The following is a 19,982-nucleotide window of genomic DNA, read 5'->3' as shown; positions in this document are numbered from 1 at the left end:
TTCGTACGATATTCGGTGCGTGTATGGTATATCGGCAAGTCGACCGATATCGCAGGAAGCTGCTGATATCGGGCGACTCGCCGAACGGACCAGTTTGAAAATTTTGATCGGGCGCCATAGAAGGCGCCTGACCAAAATTCTCCCTTCAGATCTGAATCGGCAGAAGGAGGTAGAAATCCTATTGTTTCTACCTCCTTACCTGCCGATTCAGCCCTGAATGGTGTGTGGCGGATCTGACGATTTTAGCACTTAATGCCCACTGCACAAACGTGTGCACTTTTGCCCACTGTATATAATTCACCCACTTAGATTGTAAGGCAGGTCTGTATATTTATACTTATTTATTTTATTATAATACTTGTCCTCCATATGTGCCCTTTTCTACACTGTAAGATTGTACAACACTGCATGCCTGTGTAACGCTTTGTAAACAAAGTTTTACATACACATATACAGACATATACAATGGGGAGTTTATAGTCGTCAGAGTCCTACTCAAGCAAAGGTTCCACAGTCCTTTTACTGCAGCCTTACTAATCTTAAAATGTTATTTCTCTCGCCATGTTTGTATGATTCCTAACTGGAAAGTATGAACTGACTGTTTCTTATAATCTTTTTTCTTGGCTTTTATTATAGTGCTTCTCTCTTTTGGAAAATGCACAAACACCCACTCTTCTGATTCCCACACACAAATAGGAGCATGGGAGTTCAGCTCATTTTGTTTCTAGCATAGTCCCATTTCCCAATTATCTTCTGAGTTACTGGTTCATGTGACACCACTTGCATAATACTTGCCTTATTATATCTATTCCCACAATTTACTTTAGTCTTTTACCAGCTGTGTCAAGGTTTGCCACTACAAGGTCATGTATATTATTGCTTGCCATTGTATGGTTACACTTGTGTTAACCTTTTCACCTGGTTGTACAGCACCATGGAATTTTTTTGCTAGAATAAAAGGTTAATAATTAAATAATTGTTGTTCAGAAATAAACAGACAAGCCCAAATGGCCCAAATAATTGGTGCAAGATAGAAAGGGTAGAGTTTGAATATTGTAATATGCCTGACATTTACTTTAAATGAAATTCTGAGGGTAGAAATTATTTATACTGTATATGTGCCATAAAGCCACCTGACTCAGTGACAAATAACTACAAATTTATTTGGTTTTGTAGGAGCAGGCGGAGCCATACTGACACCGTAGAGTCCTGGCAAAAGGATATAAATACAGGGGGCAGCTTTTCAGACCTCCTCTACAATGCCATGTAGAGTTACTGATGGTCAAACCTCTGTTTGGAGCTATGGACCACTTTAAATCTACTAACTAATTCCAGGGTCTAGGGTCCCACAAGGAAACCCTGTTGGTGAACTAGTGGCCACTGGAGCTGGAGGCATTTGAAAAGCAGAGAGAAGAGATCAGTTACAGGGCTGAAATATAATCTGGTCAGTGTTCTGTTGGTGTGCTAGTTAAGGAAACATGGCAAGCTAGCCCTAGAGCCAAAACCTATGTATAAATTACTAACTAACTCATGGAAACTCACTTATGAATTACTTGCAACTTAATGGCACTACGGGGCCAAGTGAAGCAGACGCGCCAAAATGAATGCTTTTATGCTTGTGTGTTGTTGCAAATCGGACGCCATTACAACAGAGTACAACATTTTACTGTTTGTACTGTGCGTATTTTCTGCGACTTTTTCGTACCTTTGTGCGACTTTAGTACTTTGTGACAAAAATTGTGCGACAAAATTGTATTGTCGCGCCGAGTATCAAAGTTTTGGATTCATTCAAGCTTCGGTATCATGACTTTCCTTGGGCCAGGTTGGAGCTGCAGAGTGCCATTGAGCCCTATGGGAGACTTTCCTTGGGCCAGGTTGGAGCTGCAGAGTGCCATTGAGCCCTATGGGAGACTTTCCTTGGGCCGGGTTGGAGCTGCAGAGTGCCATTGAGCCCTATGGGAGACTTTCCTTGGGCCGGGTTGGAGCTGCAGAGTGCCACTGAGCCCTATGGGAGACTTTCCTTGGGCCGGGTTGGAGCTGCAGAGTGCCATTGAGCCCTATGGGAGACTTTCCTTGGGCCAGGCTGGAGCTGCAGAGTGCCATTGAGCCCTATGGGAGACTTTCCTTGGGCCAGGTTGGAGCTGCAGAGTGCCATTGAGCCCTATGGGAGACTTTCCTTGGGCCAGGTTGGAGCTGCAGAGTGCCATTGAGCCCTATGGGAGACTTTCCTTGGGCCAGGTTGGAGCTGCAGAGTGCCATTGAGCCCTATGGGAGACTTTCCTTGGGCCAGGTTGGAGCTGCAGAATGCCATTGAGCCCTATGGGAGACTTTCCTTGGGCCAGGTTGGAGCTGCAGAGTGCCATTGAGCCCTATGGGAGACTTTCCTTGGGCCAGGTTGGAGCTGCAGAGTGCCATTGAGCCCTATGGGAGACTTTCCTTGGGCCGGGTTGGAGCTGCAGAGTGCCATTGAGCCCTATGGGAGGCTTTCCTTGGGCCGGGTTGGAGCTGCAGAGTGCCATTGAGCCCTATGGGAGACTTTCCTTGGGCCGGGTTGGAGCTGCAGAGTGCCATTGAGCCCTATGGGAGACTTTCCTTGGGCCGGGTTGGAGCTGCAGAGTGCCATTGAGCCCTATGGGAGACTTTCCTTGGGCCAGGTTGGAGCTGCAGAGTGCCATTGAGCCCTATGGGAGACTTTCCTTGGGCCAGGTTGGAGCTGCAGAGTGCCATTGAGCCCTATGGGAGACTTTCCTTGGGCCGGGTTGGAGCTGCAGAGTGCCATTGAGCCCTATGGGAGACTTTCCTTGGGTCGGGTTGGAGCTGCAGAGTGGCATTGAGCCCTATGGGAGACTTTCCTTGGGCCAGGTTGGAGCTGCAGAGTGGCATTGAGCCCTATGGGAGACTTTCCTTGGGCCAGGTTGGAGCTGCAGAGTGCCATTGAGCCCTATGGGAGACTTTCCTTGGGTCGGGTTGGAGCTGCAGAGTGGCATTGAGCCCTATGGGAGACTTTCCTTGGGCCAGGTTGGAGCTGCAGAGTGCCATTGAGCCCTATGGGAGACTTTCCTTGGGCCGGTTGGAGCTGCAGAGTGCCATTGAGCCCTATGGGAGACTTTCCTTGGGCCGGGTTGGAGCTGCAGAGTGCCATTGAGTCCTATGGGAGGCTTCCAAAATCATGCACAGAAGGATCAAAGTCAGAAAGGTTTTCCCGCCATTTACAATCATTTGATATGAAAATTTTGTGACTTTGGGATCGCCAGTACGATATTATTGTGACTATTCGAATTTTCCGTAAGTATTTTCGTGATATTTACATTCATCAGAAATTATCGTATCCAATCCGAATTTTTCCCATTTCAGGATTCGAACTCGTACTTTGATGAATGTGTCCCGTAATGTGACTGTTTTGTGGGATTGCATGTACATGTATGGCCAGCTTAAATAAGGATTTTAAAGGAGAAAATTAACTCCTGTTTCTCTTAAAAGCAGTTTATATTATCCTGCTTTCCCCAACCCTTTCTGCTGGGCTTTACATGACAGATTTCCTCAAGTTCATCCATGACTCAGGGTCTTCTTAGAGTCCAAATGATAAAGACAGGGAAGGGGAGGAATCGGGGTCGGTATTTTATGAATATTTATATCAGAGACAGGGATTTCTTTCAGCTTGGTTTATACAGTACATGCTTTTATGTACCGCCAGAAAGAGAGCATCATGTTTTATAGGCTAAAATTCTCTCTGTTCTTCCTTTTGTTCCTGAATTCAAAGCTTACTGTGTGTGTGTATGGGGTTCCAGCTTTGATTTGCACGCTTTCCAGGGAAAGTCAAGGGCTCTTATTATACCCACTCCACACAATAGTGGCTGATGAAAATTTGAAAGCTTGTGCAGCTGGGATGTGAAAGTCAATCTCTAACGCTTATATATTGACTTTTCAAGTACCAGCTGCTGAATAAAGTTGTTGCTATGGAAAGTGATTAAAAGCAATATAAAATATTGCAAAATGAAGGATGGTTAACCTGCTACCTTCTATAAATAAATAACATTCAGCATGGTGGCGCGTTGGATAGCACTGTGGCCTTGCAGCATTAGGGTTCAAGGGGTCCCAGCCAGAGCACTATCTCCATGAAGTTTGTATGTTCTTCTCATGCTTGGGTGGATTTCTACCAACATTCAAGAAATACAACAGGCTTCTGATAAAATTGTCCATTGTGTGTGAATGTGGCTGGAACCTGTAAGCTCCACTGAGGCAGGTACTGATGTCACTTTAGAATATATTGGAGCTATATAAATAAAGAATGATGATAATGATAGTTTTCAGCAGTCACTCTAAAGTGGAAGAATTCAGGGAGTAGTGGTTTCTCATTGCTTCTAGATCTACTGATACTCATGGATTTGTTTTTTCTTTGCAGCCATTTTGACATTTAGACATCCAGAGTGCCTCATTATCATTGTATTTGCCCACCCTTAATGAGTCTGCTTACTGATATCAGGGGATACTGATAACCCTAGAATAAGGTAACTGTCCTCCTGTATTGAAGTTGCCTATATGTTCTAATATGTGGCATATAGTGCTATAATACTCTGAGGGTCTAAGAAAGTGGGACTGAGACAAAGTGGGGTCCTGTCATCCACAAATGAAACAACTGAGGAATAATATGCAGAGTTGCTGATCATGTTAAAACAAACCCATTTTAAAAATAGACAATAATAAACATGGTTTAAAGTTCAAAAGACTTCATTAAGCTCATATTTAGTCAATCAGTTGCTTTTTGTCTATATTTTCTGTGTCTGGAAATGTTTGCACAAACACACGTGAGTTTTGTGTTCTTTTATCTTGGGATAATTAGAATTAGAATTTTAATTTATTTAACTAATGATACGATTATGCAATTGTCTATAAGTGGCAATGAGTCCTCTAGTCTATTTATGTCAGTCATTTACTATACATAATAAGTAATCCGTTTCAGTACTATACCTCTTCCATAGATTTCAATCCCTGAATGAAATACTCCAATTCCCAAGGTTGAGGTGTATTCGTTGATCCAGTACTGCAGAGGAGAAAAAAATTTTATTAAAAAATCAAAGGTAAATTTTATATTTTTTTAGACCTACTGTATGTTTTAAAATACCTATCCACTAAAGTGCAATGTTCCTTAGTTAGGGTGACCAGATTACTTGAAAATTGCAGTTTATTTATCTGTGCTGCCCTGCAACATGTATTTATTAGCATGTCCCTGAATTTTCAAGTGATCTGGTCACCCTACATAGGTGCCTACTTGCTTGGGTTGTGCTTGTTTTTTTTTTTTTTTTGGGACACCCCCTTCCCCCAGCAGCCCATCAACAGAACAATGTAGTTACAATGACAGGTAGCACAGGTAACAAGATAACAACTCCCTGACACCTCTGCTGAAGAATTCAACTGTCTGAACTAACATGTTTCTGTGCTGCTGCCTCTGCTCTGGGCTAAAAGGCACTGCAGAGAAACAGAAACAACTTCCAGAAAATGCTTCCCTTTCACTTTAAGAATAATGGCAGACCAGGCATTGACACAACAGAGAAATCTTGTTCTCCAAACTAAACAGCATACCCAAACATACCTTTGAATTGCATCCTGTGTGAATCCCCACAGGTCTCCAGATACTAAATAGAATATATAGTAAGAGGTAGAGGGTACTACCTCAAATACATTAAATATGGTGAGAGGTAGTGGCAACCTTATCCCAAATACTTTAAATACAGTGAGAGCTAATGGATCACAACACCCCAGACATTACCCTTCAGGAGACTTAAAAAGACAGAAGGTTTCAGTATTGTATAGATAAAAATGAACTCAAAAATCGTCTGCATTGCTAAAAATACTCATCTACTGGTAGATATAAGAATAGCACTCAAGCAGATGAGAAGAGAAAAGCTGCAAAGTACATATAGTAATGCAATAGTAATAGGATACAGACTGAATATAGGAAGAATAAAAAGGAGAGTGGGTACCATGAGGCACTGGGATGCACCTATCCATTGTTTGGTATAGTATGTTTATTGCTTAATAAACGGTTTGTTTATTTCACTGAAATACTTTTTTACTTGATTGTATACTGCTTCAGGACTTACCAGTGGGATATAACTTATAGATTCTCTTTCTTAATCCACCATTAATATTAATTTGAAGAATAAAAAGGCAGAGCAAAATAACATGTAGCTCTTTGTTGAAAAGAAAGTTTTGTTTTAGTAAAGAAACCCATAGAAAGGGGGTATAATAAACCCACAGACTGAGTATTAGCTAACGTAATTAAATAAAACATAAATTATTATATTGCTGTTTGTCTGGCTAATAGGTTTTCTACATAGGTGAACACAACATGCCTGCTATTCTAAATTCAAATTTATTTCAGTAATTTCATGTAACTATAATTAGTAACAAATTTTGTCAAGTGCTCACTTTGGTATTGCAGCAAATAAAGTTATGACTGTTAAAATGAACTTTTCAAATGATGTAGAAAGGTGCAACTGGTCTTCATATTATTCCTTTTTTGTGGTTTTACGATTTATTTAACTTTCAACTAAGCAGCTGTCCAGCGTTAAATTTCAAATGAGATCTGGTTGCTAGGGTCAGTAACCTCAGCAATCTAAAAGTAGATTAATGCTAAGATCTGAATTGTTTTAGTTATTTGTATCTGTATCCAGACCCTCTCGTGTTCATTTTTCAATCCACCATTGATCCCACAGCCAGTTTGATAGGGTAAGCAAGATCCTAGGGCCAGGGGTGGGGGGGGGGGGGGGGAGGCATTTCTAAGTAGCTGAATGCACAGAAATGTCCTAATGTCCTATTTCTACATATTGATAATGGGTGAGTGCAGAGGATTTTTTGCGGTTGTTTATATGTATTTTGTGGTCACAGCCCCATTGCACCCCCGCCTAATGGTTTACAATTTAGTGGTTGAGCACAACTTTCCCTTTTTCTTGTGTTATTGTTTATACAGGAGCAGTGGCCAGCTCCATGTTGTAGCCCCCACTATTCCCAGCTACAGTCAGGTGATCCCAATGGAGCCAATAAAAGGGCAACCATATGGGAGTTTTAACCTTATACGCAAGCATGTTGCAGGTAAAACTTAGTCCCTTTGCTCAGTACTAATCTTAAATTACTTATATAGGTCAGTCAGTGTTGGACTGGCCAGAAGGGATGACTTTGACGTAGTTGGCCAGCTTGAAGTATATTTCAATGTACGGATAAACAATCCCTCTTTTTGGGGTGGGGAGGGAAGGCATTTCTTAGTAGCTGAATGCACAGAAATGTCCTAATGCCCTATTTCTACATATTGATAATGGGTGAGTGCAGAGGATTTTTTGCGGTTGTTTATAAGCAAGATCCTAGCAAAGGGAAAAGATTAGATACTGGAAAGGAGCAGAACAAACTGTTAAATCGTTCGAAAAAAGAATCATCCAGTTCATAAAATTCTCTCTTTCAGAAAGTATGCTCTTTGGTGGTATCTAGCTGCACAGCTACAAGGAATGCCCATGGAACCCCATACAGTTAGCCTCTTCTGTCTGAGCTGAGCTTTGGCGATGAATTGTGTCCATTGCAACCCATGACATGTTGGGGAATGAAACCAAAGCACACAGAGATAAACATGGCAGCACATAGCCCAGTTTTAAGCCATTTCAAGCTATGTAGCAGCAGCAATAAATGCCAGCCTGCTCGTAATTTTAAATACTGCATACTCGTTCTAAATATTGGCAACATATTTAAATGTTATTTTTCGTGCTGAGAAATAGTGCTGTGCCAATATACGCCTCCTTTCTTGACTTAATTAGTCTCTAGCACATTCTGGGTTTAGGCATCCGTTCCACCCCCGAAAGGCTTTATAATCAGGACGTGGCTGGAAAAAATTTTGTGATGTTGGCATCAATTTTGCAGTTCGAATCAGCATTTACTTTTCCTGTGCCCTTTTGATGTTTAGATGATTTGATCCCTTTCTGATTTATTAAGAAGTGATTATCTCTGCAGTTTTTCATTTAACAGAGAACATGATCCCAAATGTAATGAGAGCTGCACATTGGAAGTGATGAGACTATGCCATCGGCAGACACACAGAGGCTAATGATGGCGACTAGAAAAAAAAAAATTCCGAACATAAAACTACACTAGAGCAATGGCTACAACTCCAAGTAAGCTCAGGCAGCTGATTTCAATAGCACTGCATATCATGAGCTGTGGTGATGCTGCTGATCCCCTCATTGGGTTCTCCAAAAGCCAGTAAAGTAATGTGAGATAAAGCAAACTTGATGCAATTTAATTAGACTGAATTATCAATGAGTCTAAAATAGTTAATCAGCAACATAACATACTGTGTAGCAAGAAATGATTTTTCCAAAATGGGTATGTGAAAACAAAATCCTGTGCCAAATCTGTACGCTCATGTCATGCCTTTTCCAGTATATCCATAGAGGAATATTATCCTGGCTTTTTGTACAATGACCATGTAAAAATTTCTTATTCACAAGTGATTCTCTATAGGGTGCAGAAAAGTGGCTTTGTCTGGAGACCTAAACTAAATGCATAATTACAATGAATGGTAATGATAGACACTCTCTCCAAAAGCAGTAGGAATGCTAATTTGCTTTACAAAAGAAAATCACAGGGCACTTTTAAAATACAAACCTAAATGATAGTTTCATAATAGTCATATGCAGGGCGGTTACTGGCCTGTCTCTAGGGCTATGCATTTAAAAATGAGACCAGTCTGGATTACCTTAGGTACCCTGGAATCACTGATATATAGTGCACATCTGTCGCAACATCACTTTAGATGACAGCAGCTTTAAAAATACAATTAGGGAATTCCATTTCAATGGATAATTAAACCAGGGGCAATAGGCAGATGATCTAAGGAACATACCCTGTGTTTTTAAACCAACAATGCAGTGTTCAAGTTTCTGGAACCCAAGAGGTTAACAGTGTTTTTCAGTGAGATAACAGACCCATTGTATGCATATGTTGAGCCTGCCTCATTCATATTCTTTAGACATGGCCATTTTTCATTTTGCCTGTCTATCAATCAGCCCATAGATTTCCTTTTATCATGCAGCTGCAGACTCCCGTTCCACCGTCTGAGACCCATCAATCAACGTAGAGAAGCCATGGCAGCTTTACACAGTGCTGAACAGTGCTGAGACTGCTGTTTCTGGTGTTGGGGCTCACTCATAGCAGCTTTGGCCTCCCATTAGCCAGGAGAAGATGATGGTGTTGATATAAAATGTACATAAGCACCGTGCCAGACTATAGTGCAGAAGTTGTAGCTTAGCTGCTATTTGGGTGCTATGATTTCTTATATGTGCTCTGCGGTATCACTAAAGCATACATATTGCTTATTTTAGTCTCCTTTACTTTCCTGCACCCTGCATTTATTTTCCCCATGGTATTTGCAAACCAGCAAGTTAAAAAGACACACAAACTGACAAAATAGGTCTATTTTACTCTATATCCTGGAAAAATATTTGAAAGGCAAAGCATGCTATTGGTGGAGAGCACCAAGTGGTTAGAGAGGGGTAACACTTGTAAAATAAGCCCACTGTGTCCTCATAAATTAACTCCCTTTGTTGCTGTAGAACATTCGGCAAAATCATAATTTAAAAGGTGGGCTACTGTTCTGCACTGTGTTCAGCTATGGAAGATGGGCAATGGCAGTTTCCATATAACCAAAGGATCTAGAGGAAGCACTGTTTGGGTAGCCTATCTGCACACTAGAGTGGGGTACTTGTGGATATTGGGTAGACTGAAAGTACTGTTACTGGTCGCAAAATAGGCTTCTTAACTACTTTTTCACTTTTTAAATTTGGATAACATTACTTTACTTTAAAAGTAGACTTTAAAAGTTGTAACTCCCAAGGACCCTATTTAAGTAGGGCACTGCAGACTAGAGTATTCCAAAAGAGGCAGGTACAGATGGAGTTTTAAACAGAATTTGGTTGTATCTGGGTTTAAGATATGTTCAGGTCTATGGATGGTGTAATGTTAAACTCAGCAAGTAAAATGGCAACCCCCTTTAATATAAATAAATAAAGATAAAATTAGGGGTTAGTGTCCTAAATATAACACTAGCAATATATTTGGATAAATCAAACCAGAGAAGGATGACTGTATATATCACACATTGTGCTTTTTTGTATTCACACATTTATGTGGGAGCTGAGGAAGGGCCATATTTATATAAAGGTGTGTAAATTTACACCCAAGAAAGAAGTACAATAAATTTCTGTTTATAGAGCTTTGAGGTTGAAATCCCCATCCCTGAGTTATCCCCGCCAACAAAACTGTCCCCCAGCCAATCATTACTATTCCACCTAACTCCCTTCCCATTTCCAACATCCTCCAAACTTCTCACACCAGCCATTGAAGAAAGCTCCATATTGCAGGAAGACAATTTCCCACAATAATCACTGGCATTACACATGTTTTTGTCCCACAAGTACAACCCCTTTTATAATTGCCCCACATGTACAGGTATTTAAGGTTCTGCAGTAGATCATATGCATCAGTGCCAGAGCATTTTCCAAATAAATCTAATTATATGAACATTACTGTTTGTGTTTAAGCAGAATTTGGAGGGATAATTTGATTTCTTCCTTTAATCTGATTAAAAAATAAGTGTAGAAACTATACACATAGTATAATCCAGAAGGGGAAATTGTAAAGAAACTGATTAGAAAAAGTACACCACAGTAGAGTAAATGACAGCACTGGGACAGATATTATACACATGTATGACATATTTAGGCCAGGCTAGAGAACAGAGGACTGCCATGCTATATACCATGCTGTGTCCATGGCTTATGACATAATGAGCACAATCCAGTTTCCTGAGGTTTTGTAAGCTATGCCACATACAGGTATTTGTTCTGTTTGATCAAAGAGTGAATTAGTATGCTTTGACAGCATACAGTACAAATGATTACTGGATAAGCCTTTATGCTGTATTTCTTCTATTGACTCTCAACAATGCTGTTAGCTGGCAGTTCAGGTTAAGTCATGAAGGTGATATTATTTGCAGCTGAATCATAAAAGCCTGATCCACCGATATTTCACCTCACGCTGGTAAAATCAATCATCTTCACTTAGCTATGTTCCCGTTGGCTGAGCCAGATTGAGCATGATGAGGAAAAGGTTATATGCTGATCTAGTCTCTAGTTTTGCTGTTGTTTATGGAGTAGTCTGGAGCTGAGTCTGGAGGTAAGATTGCCTTATTGAATTATATCTGCAGTATTTTATTTAATTGCCTTGCATGCCCCTTGTTCCGAACCTTTGAGTGTGTACACTGTTACTCACACACTGCTACAACTGAATACTGGCTTTTATATACAAGGATGCCATACTTTGGTGCTGGTCCATTTTTCGTTAATACTATGAAATCCACTATGCACACCTAGACAGACTAGACAGGAAACTTGGTAAATGCTTGAAATTTAACTAATTAATTGGTTAGCAATAATTTCCATTGTTGACAAAGAAGTACAATCTCCCATGGCACAGAACTTCAGTGGTTTGCTCTTCTTTTGATAAAGCAGTAATGTCCTTATCTAGCGTGGGTTAGACCGAGCGCTGGCGATTTCTTTCTGTGTTTAATGTCCTTATCTACATGCAGAGAATCTCTCTAAAAATCTCTCTAAAGCTGGCCATACACGCACCGATAATATCGTACGAAACCTCGACAAGTCGGCGAGTCGACCGATATCGCAGGAACCTGCTGATATCGGTCGACTCGCCGATCGGGCCAGTTAAAAGATTTTGATCGGGCACCATAGAAGGCGCCTGACCAAAATCTGCCTTCAGCGCTGAATCGGCAGAAGGAGGTAGAAATCCTATTGTTTCTACCTCCTTATCTGCCTGTTTCAGCCCTGAACGGTTTGTGGCGGATCTGACGATCTTTTGTGCAACCGATGGTCGCACGAAAGATCGTCAGATCGCCAAGTGTGTGGCCACCTTTAAAGTTGCTTGAGTAACCTCTACATGGAGTTACCTCTACAATATGTGGACAAATAGTGAGCTCGTCCTCCTCAGCGGTGTATTTCAAAGAAACAAGGCAGTCAAATCATTTGATGTTGGTAAAGTGTAAAGTTGGTAAAGTGAGCTACTTTAACTGTATTTCTTTACTAACCATACCATGGTTTTGTGCTTTCCCCTGCTATTGGTTTAATCATGCTGTATCCTTGGCACCTAACCTAATAGTTGAGCCCATTCAATCACACTGAAGGTAACCTACCTTGTTTGTGCCCACAAGGCAGTAGCCCAGCACAGACCAGAGGGAAGGTTATTAGCACCTACTGCTAACCATAATAGTCAAAAATGTAAAGGACAGGGCCACTAATCCCTAATGAAACATTCCTATACTGCTAATTGTTCTTTCTTATGTACAGTACATTTTGCCAAATGCAGGCGTAGAGCAGGATACAAAAATCTATCAAATATTGAATTCCTACAGTGGCTGATGTTGTTTAAGACTCAATTTAGAGGTCATAATCATAGCCATATAGTGGTCAATAAGCTTGCTTTCAAAATGAGCTCAGTCTTTAGGCAAAGAGCTAATTCCTATAAGAAGGAGGCATTTGTATTTCAGCAGGTTAAGAAAAATTCACAGTAGAAATCCTGATATAAATTGAGCTCAAATGGTGCATTTGGGAAACCTCAAAGAGGGGGCTGCGAATAGTTTCACTCTAACGCAGGGACCAGAAGCTGTGAGAATGTTTGAGCTGAGCAGTCACGTGGCTGCCACCACCAGGACCTGCTTAACTAAGAATAGACTTTATGTAAGTGATGATGCAAAAGCAAATACAGCGCCTAGCAACTATTTATTATTCACACTTATCTGCTCCGTGTGAACTTGGAATTCTTAATTTAGAAGATATATATATATATATATATACACACACATATGTATTTTATTAATCCCTGCCAAATGCTCTCTCTGTCACTTCTCACTAACATGCCCCCCCATCCTCTGACTCTCTTTCACATGTCCCTCCAATAGATGACATACTGTATGAAGAATTGTGAATAATAGATAATAAAAAATATAGAAATTTGTCAGCAGAAGACACAACCCCATAAAGATGAACAGTTTTTGAGAAGAATTAACTCATGTACTTGCTCCTTGATCGATGGTGATGGAAGTTAAGACGCTGTCTTTTTCATTTTAAAGGGACAGTATACCCACTTGTTAAATATCACTTAAAAGGGAAAGTATATTAAAGGAACAGTAACACCAAAAAATGAAAGTGTATAAAAGTAACTAAAATATAATGTGCTGCTGCCCTGCACTGGTAAAAGTTGTGTGTTTACTTCAGAAAGTCTACTATAATTTATATAAATAAGCTGCTATGTAGCCATGGAGGCAGCCATTCAAAGGAGAAAAGGCACAGGCACATAGCAGATAACAGATAAAACACTATTGTATTCTACAGAGCTTATCTGTTATCTGCTATGTAACCTGTGCCTTTTCTCCTTTTTTCCAGCTTGAATGGCTGCCCCCGTGGCTACACAGCAGTTTATTTATATAAACTATAGTAGTGGTACTGTAGCAAACACACCAGTTTTACCAGTGCAGGGCAACAGTGAATTATATTTTTATTACTTTAAAGCTCTTTCATTTTTTAGTGTTACTGTTCCTTTAAAGCTCCAAAGCTTGACGAGTTTAAAGAAAAGTGATCTAGTAGGTAAAATGTATGGTATAAAATGTGCCTTTTATTTCATGTTGCTCTACAATTCTATGATGTTCTAGGGAAATGATCATCATTTGTAATTGCTATGATATGTATAAATTATGACTGTGTACAAATAGTGAAGATGCTAGATTTTCTTATATTGCGGCTTAGGTCTGCTGTACCTTTTTTTTTATAATTCCTCGTGTTTATTAATAGTTTATTAAGTGGATATAGGATGGGACTTACCCAAGCATAAGATGAAAGGGTGCTGCATAAGGGGCGCCGATAGTTCAATCTGCCTGCAGAGCACTTTAGTTCAGTTAAAAGACCCCATTTGTATTTTAAATGCACAATTAAGGGAATTGGGTATAATACAGTGCATTTAGGTGCTGTGCACAGTTCCAAGCAGATTCTGGATGGTTTTAAGATCCCTTGAACCCCATCACCTTAGCTAGTTTAGTTTGGTCAAAAACTGTCCAAATTGGCCAACGTTATCAGTCTTTATTCTGTTTTAAATGTTTATTACATTATTTTCAGTCTCCCTGTCTGATTCTATTCTGTTCTGTCTCCCTTTTGTTCACTTTGTCCCATCATTTCCATCTTCAGTCTGTTGTATATAATAAACCACTTATCTTTTTAACACTCCTTTTAAGGCTTACTCTGTTATGTTGTACTTGGCCTTACCTGAGGGAATACGCACTAGGAGAGAAATTAGCTTTTCCGACTTCGTTTTTTGTTAGGTCAGTCAGAACTATTGAAGTATCTGTCAATATTACACATGCAGTGATTAATCCTCACTAGTGATGCAAAGGTTGTTGCAGTAATGCAGTCGTGTCCTGGTCCCACTTTCCCTTCCAGCCACGGCCTCTCTCCTGAAACCACACCAGCAACCTAGGCTGGGCTGGCAATGTTTTAGCATGAATAATGCAGGTACACTAATGGGGTGTGTGGTCTTTAAGCAACCCCAAACAGCACTGAGATTTTCCACCAGATTCACCTGTTCTCCAGTAAGGATGTTATAGGCACATGCACTTTTGGTAAGGTTTGAAGAAAGTGGGAAAAAAAGGTAAAAAGAGTTGAGTTTAAGGGGGGATCTGTTAAATAATGCATCTTTTTATCTCTTTCTGTGCAAAAAGCTTGTCTCTTTCTGTACAAAACACGTCTGTTGTTATGAAGAAACCACGGATTGAACCACTGCACTGTGTGCGTACAAAATGGCAATAAAATCTTATGATCGATAAAATGCCTATTGGTCAGCCAGCTGTGATATTTTTATATGTTGTTTTTATATGCATTCACTAGTAAACTACTTGGTCTAGCTTGGAGTCACTGTCAACAATCAGGTCATTTGGTCTGAAGGCTAAGCAGTTAGATCTAGGTGATTCGGCCACTTTAGCCTTGACATTATGTCAATAAAGCACAGAATATATATTATATTGGTTAAACTTGTTGCTGATGCACACACAGAAAAGGATCAGTGAATCTTCTGTTAACACCCAAGGGAAATATAAGCTTTACTTCATGCTCGGCTCTGTTGCCCTGGGCCAGTACATGCCTGGCAAACTCAGAAGAGTATTATATCTTATTGCCCTTTCCTTCTCTCACTGCTAAAAGCCTGTCTTGTCCCTTGGGGAGACCACTTTCTGTGTTGTGCTGCACTGATGTCTAACGTGGCTTCTGTAGGTAATAAATATTTTGGGAAACACTTGCTCCCACTGCCATTTTCCCTATAAAACCTATTTAAATAAATGGGATTTGCTTCAGCAGTTTTCCTCCCATAGACTGAAGGGCATTTTAATAAAGCATTAAGTAGAATAGCTTGACTACTGTGGAAATATTCAGATCTTTTGTGTGCCCCATCTTTCTAGAACCTGCAAGATCTGGTATTTGCCAATTTATGTATATATTTTCCAGTCCAGTAGTATAACCAAGATTATGATATGAAATTATGATGGAACAACATACAAATTTGTGTTCTATTGCATAAGCTTTCAAAGATAAAAAAGCTTCTCTGCCAGATCTGAACATGTATCCTATCTCTTTATAATTGGGTTCAGACTTTTATCTGGAATCTGTTATCTGGAAAACCCATTATCCAGAAATCTCAGAATTAGCGGAAAATATCTCCTTTAGACTCACTTTAATCAAATAATTGTAGGGATACACTGAATCCACTATTTTGGGATTCGACCAAATCCTAAATTCTTTGTAAAAGATTTGTCTGATACTGAACTGAACCCTAATTTACATACACAAATCAGGCTATGGAATGACCAGAGCTCATTTTACTAGCCCATCGGGGTTATGTTATATAAGGTACAAAGTTTGCTATAGCTCTTATGACCCATAGCAACCATTCAACAGGAAGCATTTACTGGTCACCTGTTTAAAAGCAAACATCTCATTGGTTGGTATGGGTTACTGTACCTGGGTAAACTTTGTGTTTCTTATTACATGTGGGTCATTGTATTTGGGATGAACAAACAATCCAGAACAGCACCTCTTGTACTTTCAATTAAAATGCCTTTATTGCAGATTTTAGGGGCATACAGCAATGTTTCAGGCCATGTGTGGCCTTTTATCATTGAAAATACAAGAGGTACTGTTCCGGATTGTTTGTACCTGGATATCCTGATGGAAAGCAGCCATTGGGTAACCTGCACTACCACAGACTAGAAACAAGGTGTTGTGCTGACTACTATCTCCAAACATGGTATTTGGGATGGGCAGCCTATGTGACCACAGGGGGGCATTTCCTGCTGTGTAAACACTTGGAAAGCAATTTTTATTAGAAATGTATTTATATATATTTTTTTAATTTTCAGCCCCTAGCTATGCATTAAAAGGTAAGGAAACAGTACTCTATAGACACAGTATTATTATTAATACATTTTTGGGTGATGTAGAAGGCAAGGGGCACTTAATAACTACATCAGCAATTTTTTTTAAATCATCCTTTATTACACAATTATTTACAGAAATTGTTATTCATATCGGTTACTACCCCAATGGAGTGCACAATCTCATTTTCCTATCACATATCACACAAGCACTAGAGTCAGCTTTATATGGGGCTAATCAAACTAGCTTAAGGGAATTATTTATAAAGCCTTTCTCCCATGAGATATAAAACACAAGCTTTTTACAGCAATCAAGGAAGCCATAATGGATATGTAAAGAAATACATGCCCGGGAATATTGAGAATAAATGACTTGGCCATGGTCACACAAACCAAGGTTTTTTGTATGAACTCAGCATCAAAGTGGTTTAGCCATTATCGATAAATGGAAGTGAATCCATGAAGCAGCTACCAATAAACCCAAAATCTCACCATAGCTGGCCATCAGGCTGGACCCTCCATTAGCCCACTACAAGGTTACAAATAAATAGAAATACTGGTATAGCAGACACCCTGCTAAAGTTCCAAGGGCATCAAGGGCATTAAGGATTAACTTCAAATCTCAAAATAACTACCCCTCTGGCTGGTCCCACATAACAAGGTTACAGATAAAGCATATAGAAATCATTCCAGACTAATGCTGGAGACTTTGCAGGAAAACTGGAACCTTATTTCATATATGGTGGGAAAGCCAAACTGCTAATACTTACTGGTCACAAATATTCAACTAACTGAAGATATACTAACAGCCCCGATACCCAACACACCTGAACTGGCTTTGTTTGGACTATTTCCCCAGTACATGCCTTTGGAACATATTCTTTTAGCAAGTACAGGTATAGGACCTGTTATCCAGAATGCTTGAGACCTGGGGTCTTCCGGATAAGGGATCTTTCCGTAATTTGGATCTCCACAACTTAAGTCTGCTAAAAATCATTTATTGAATAAACCCAATAGGCTTGTTTTGCCTCCAATAAGGATTAATTATGCCTTAGTTAGGATCAAGTACAAGGTACTGTTTAATAACATTTTTAAAAATTAGAATTATTTGCTTATAATGGAGTCTATGGGAGATGGTCTTTCTGTAATTCAGAACATTCTGGATAATGGGTTTCCAGATAAGGGATCCCATACCTGTAAAATATTACTGGCAAGGTATTGGAAACAATCTTCCTAATACTAAAAAGGTCTCCAAAAACCTACAAAACCTGAAAATTGTGGGATGAATTCTTGATTCACAAAGGTATAAAATAAATTACTTTTAAGTAAAACAGCGTGCTGTGTCTATAAGTTAAATTTAATAAAGATTCTTGCTATTTTCTTTTCTTCTTACTTTTCTTTATTCTATCTTTTTTTTTTATTGTACATGTTAATGTATCAATCTTTATTTGTTAAAATCAAAAAAATATAAATAAAAATTTTTTTTTTTGTTGTAACATCCCCTGCTATAGCTCCAAGTGTATCCAGATATGAAGCACTAACTGGATTTGGGCATGGTATTCATAGCAGACCCATAGGGGGAACCTCTGCTAAAAGCTCTTTGGGACAGACAGCCAATTGCGCTTGTCTTTTCTCCTACTCCTACTATGATCAGCAATTTATCCTTCAGGGCAATGGCATGCACAGAGATTTTGGATGTTTTACCCACCGTGCTTTTTATTCGCCCAAACACACGGGCCCAGATGCCCAAAACTGCCAATAATTGGCTCCTGTGACAATTAGTTAAAAACACTTTTCAGGTACTAATTGCCGGTAAACATGCACTAATGCAGGGATCCCCAACCCATTTTACTTATCAGCCAAGTGTTATTGAACCAAACAACCTGAGAAAAGTTCCAGAGGATGCTAAACAAGGGTTGTGGACTGCTGGCCTGTAGGAGGCTTTACTTGAAATAAAATTGAGTTTTATATCTTCAAAACTTGCCTCCAAACCAGAAATTTAAAATGGGAAACTACTTTGAGGTCACTGGGAGCAACGTCAAAGGGGGAGGTGAGCAACATGTTGCTCCTGCGTCACTAGTTGGGGATCACTGCACTAATGCATGCACTCGGACATAATTAGCTTTCAAATTAGTATATTAAGACAGTAAGCAATTAGATGTTGCCAAATTCTATCTTATATTCCTGCATACCTTATAGATATACAATATTGAATTTTTCACCATCAATTTCCTGCCTAGTGCACAGTTAGATATACAGTCCTGTATTTTCTGTTTTCTTTCTGCTGTACATTCTATAATATTGAAAACATGTTGGCTCTCATTTACCAGCCCGAGGAAAAAGATTTTGTGCCAGAGGAACAAGACTTTATTTTAGATTTCCTCTCTCTTTACCTTCATTTTCTGTTCTACAGAGATATCTTAAAAAGGAAGGAACATGTACTGTTTTTATTTACTAACATTTAGCAGGCATCCTAATGAATACTACCCTTGGTCAGTCAGTGTTCAACTTGCCCACATATCATCACTTAACATTTCATCAATGAAATGTCCATTTAAAGTTACTGCCAAGATAACTGTGCATAGATAATTCCTCACTTTCCATTTTACTGTTTCGATGTAGATAAATATAGAGTAGGATAGATTATTACATACTCTCTATTAAGTTAAAAAAATAGTAAGGAAAGTTTGTGGATAAATTCCCTGTTGACATGTTCTCAAGGCAATGCTTCTGAAAGCATTACACAGCAAAACTTGGGTGGGGAAAGCCCTCGATAGGGGCACGCAGCAAAACAGATAAGTCCTGTCTTTGTCACAGTAAACCACTGTTTTCACTAATACAGAGTGCTGCTGTATTGTGTTTTATTTATAGTGATATACCCCTGGCAGTGGGGTTTCACCTACTTCATGCAAGTAACCTGCAGTTTAGCACTTTTCCTGCTGTATTATAAACAAATATAAATTAATTGACAGGTTTGTGGTTTTCATAAGAACCAGTAAAGACCATTTTAATGCCTTTTGGCCCTGCCTGTTTGAAAGGTTGTTGCCAGCATCCCTGAAATATCTCTGTGCGCCTTTGCTCTTACTGTCATTTATTCACAGCTTTTGTAACTGTAAGCCCCCCTTCTTGTATGTTTCTGCCCCCCAATTCCTGACAGTGCTCTATATTTTGAATACCTGGTTAAGTCTTAGCTTTGCTAGTTTTTTAGAATTAATTTATTAGTTATATTTCAATTGAAAAAGCTTGTTTTTCTAGAGGGAACCCTTGGCAACACCTTCAGCAGATTGGGGATTCTTGAAGTTATAATTCAACAATTTCCTGAGCTGGATGTACCTAACATAACACAATATATTAATATAATCTGTCCCTGGTATGTTTATCAATATGTCTCTGCAGTATAACATTTGTGGACTTTTAAATTAAGGATTCACAGAATGCCATTAGTTTCATGATGCCA

The 19,982-nt window shown here is 39.5% G+C and overlaps 1 protein-coding gene across 1 annotated transcript in view; it reads right to left on the bottom strand.

The window, feature by feature from the left end:
- The window catches only part of desi2l (desumoylating isopeptidase 2 like), a 40,849-nt gene that overhangs the window by 10,527 nt on the left and 10,340 nt on the right, over positions 1-19,982 (bottom strand). The window contains exon 2 of the mRNA XM_031891549.1: positions 4,969-5,041. Coding sequence (XP_031747409.1) covers positions 4,969-5,041 — 73 coding nt within the window. The remainder of the gene's footprint in view (positions 1-4,968; positions 5,042-19,982) is intronic.

This window comes from Xenopus tropicalis, chromosome 8 (assembly GCF_000004195.4).
Source record: "Xenopus tropicalis strain Nigerian chromosome 8, UCB_Xtro_10.0, whole genome shotgun sequence".
NCBI lineage: Eukaryota > Metazoa > Chordata > Amphibia > Anura > Pipidae > Xenopus > Xenopus tropicalis.
The sequence above is the reverse complement of the archived record's forward strand: the minus strand, read 5'-3'. Positions and strand labels throughout refer to the sequence as shown.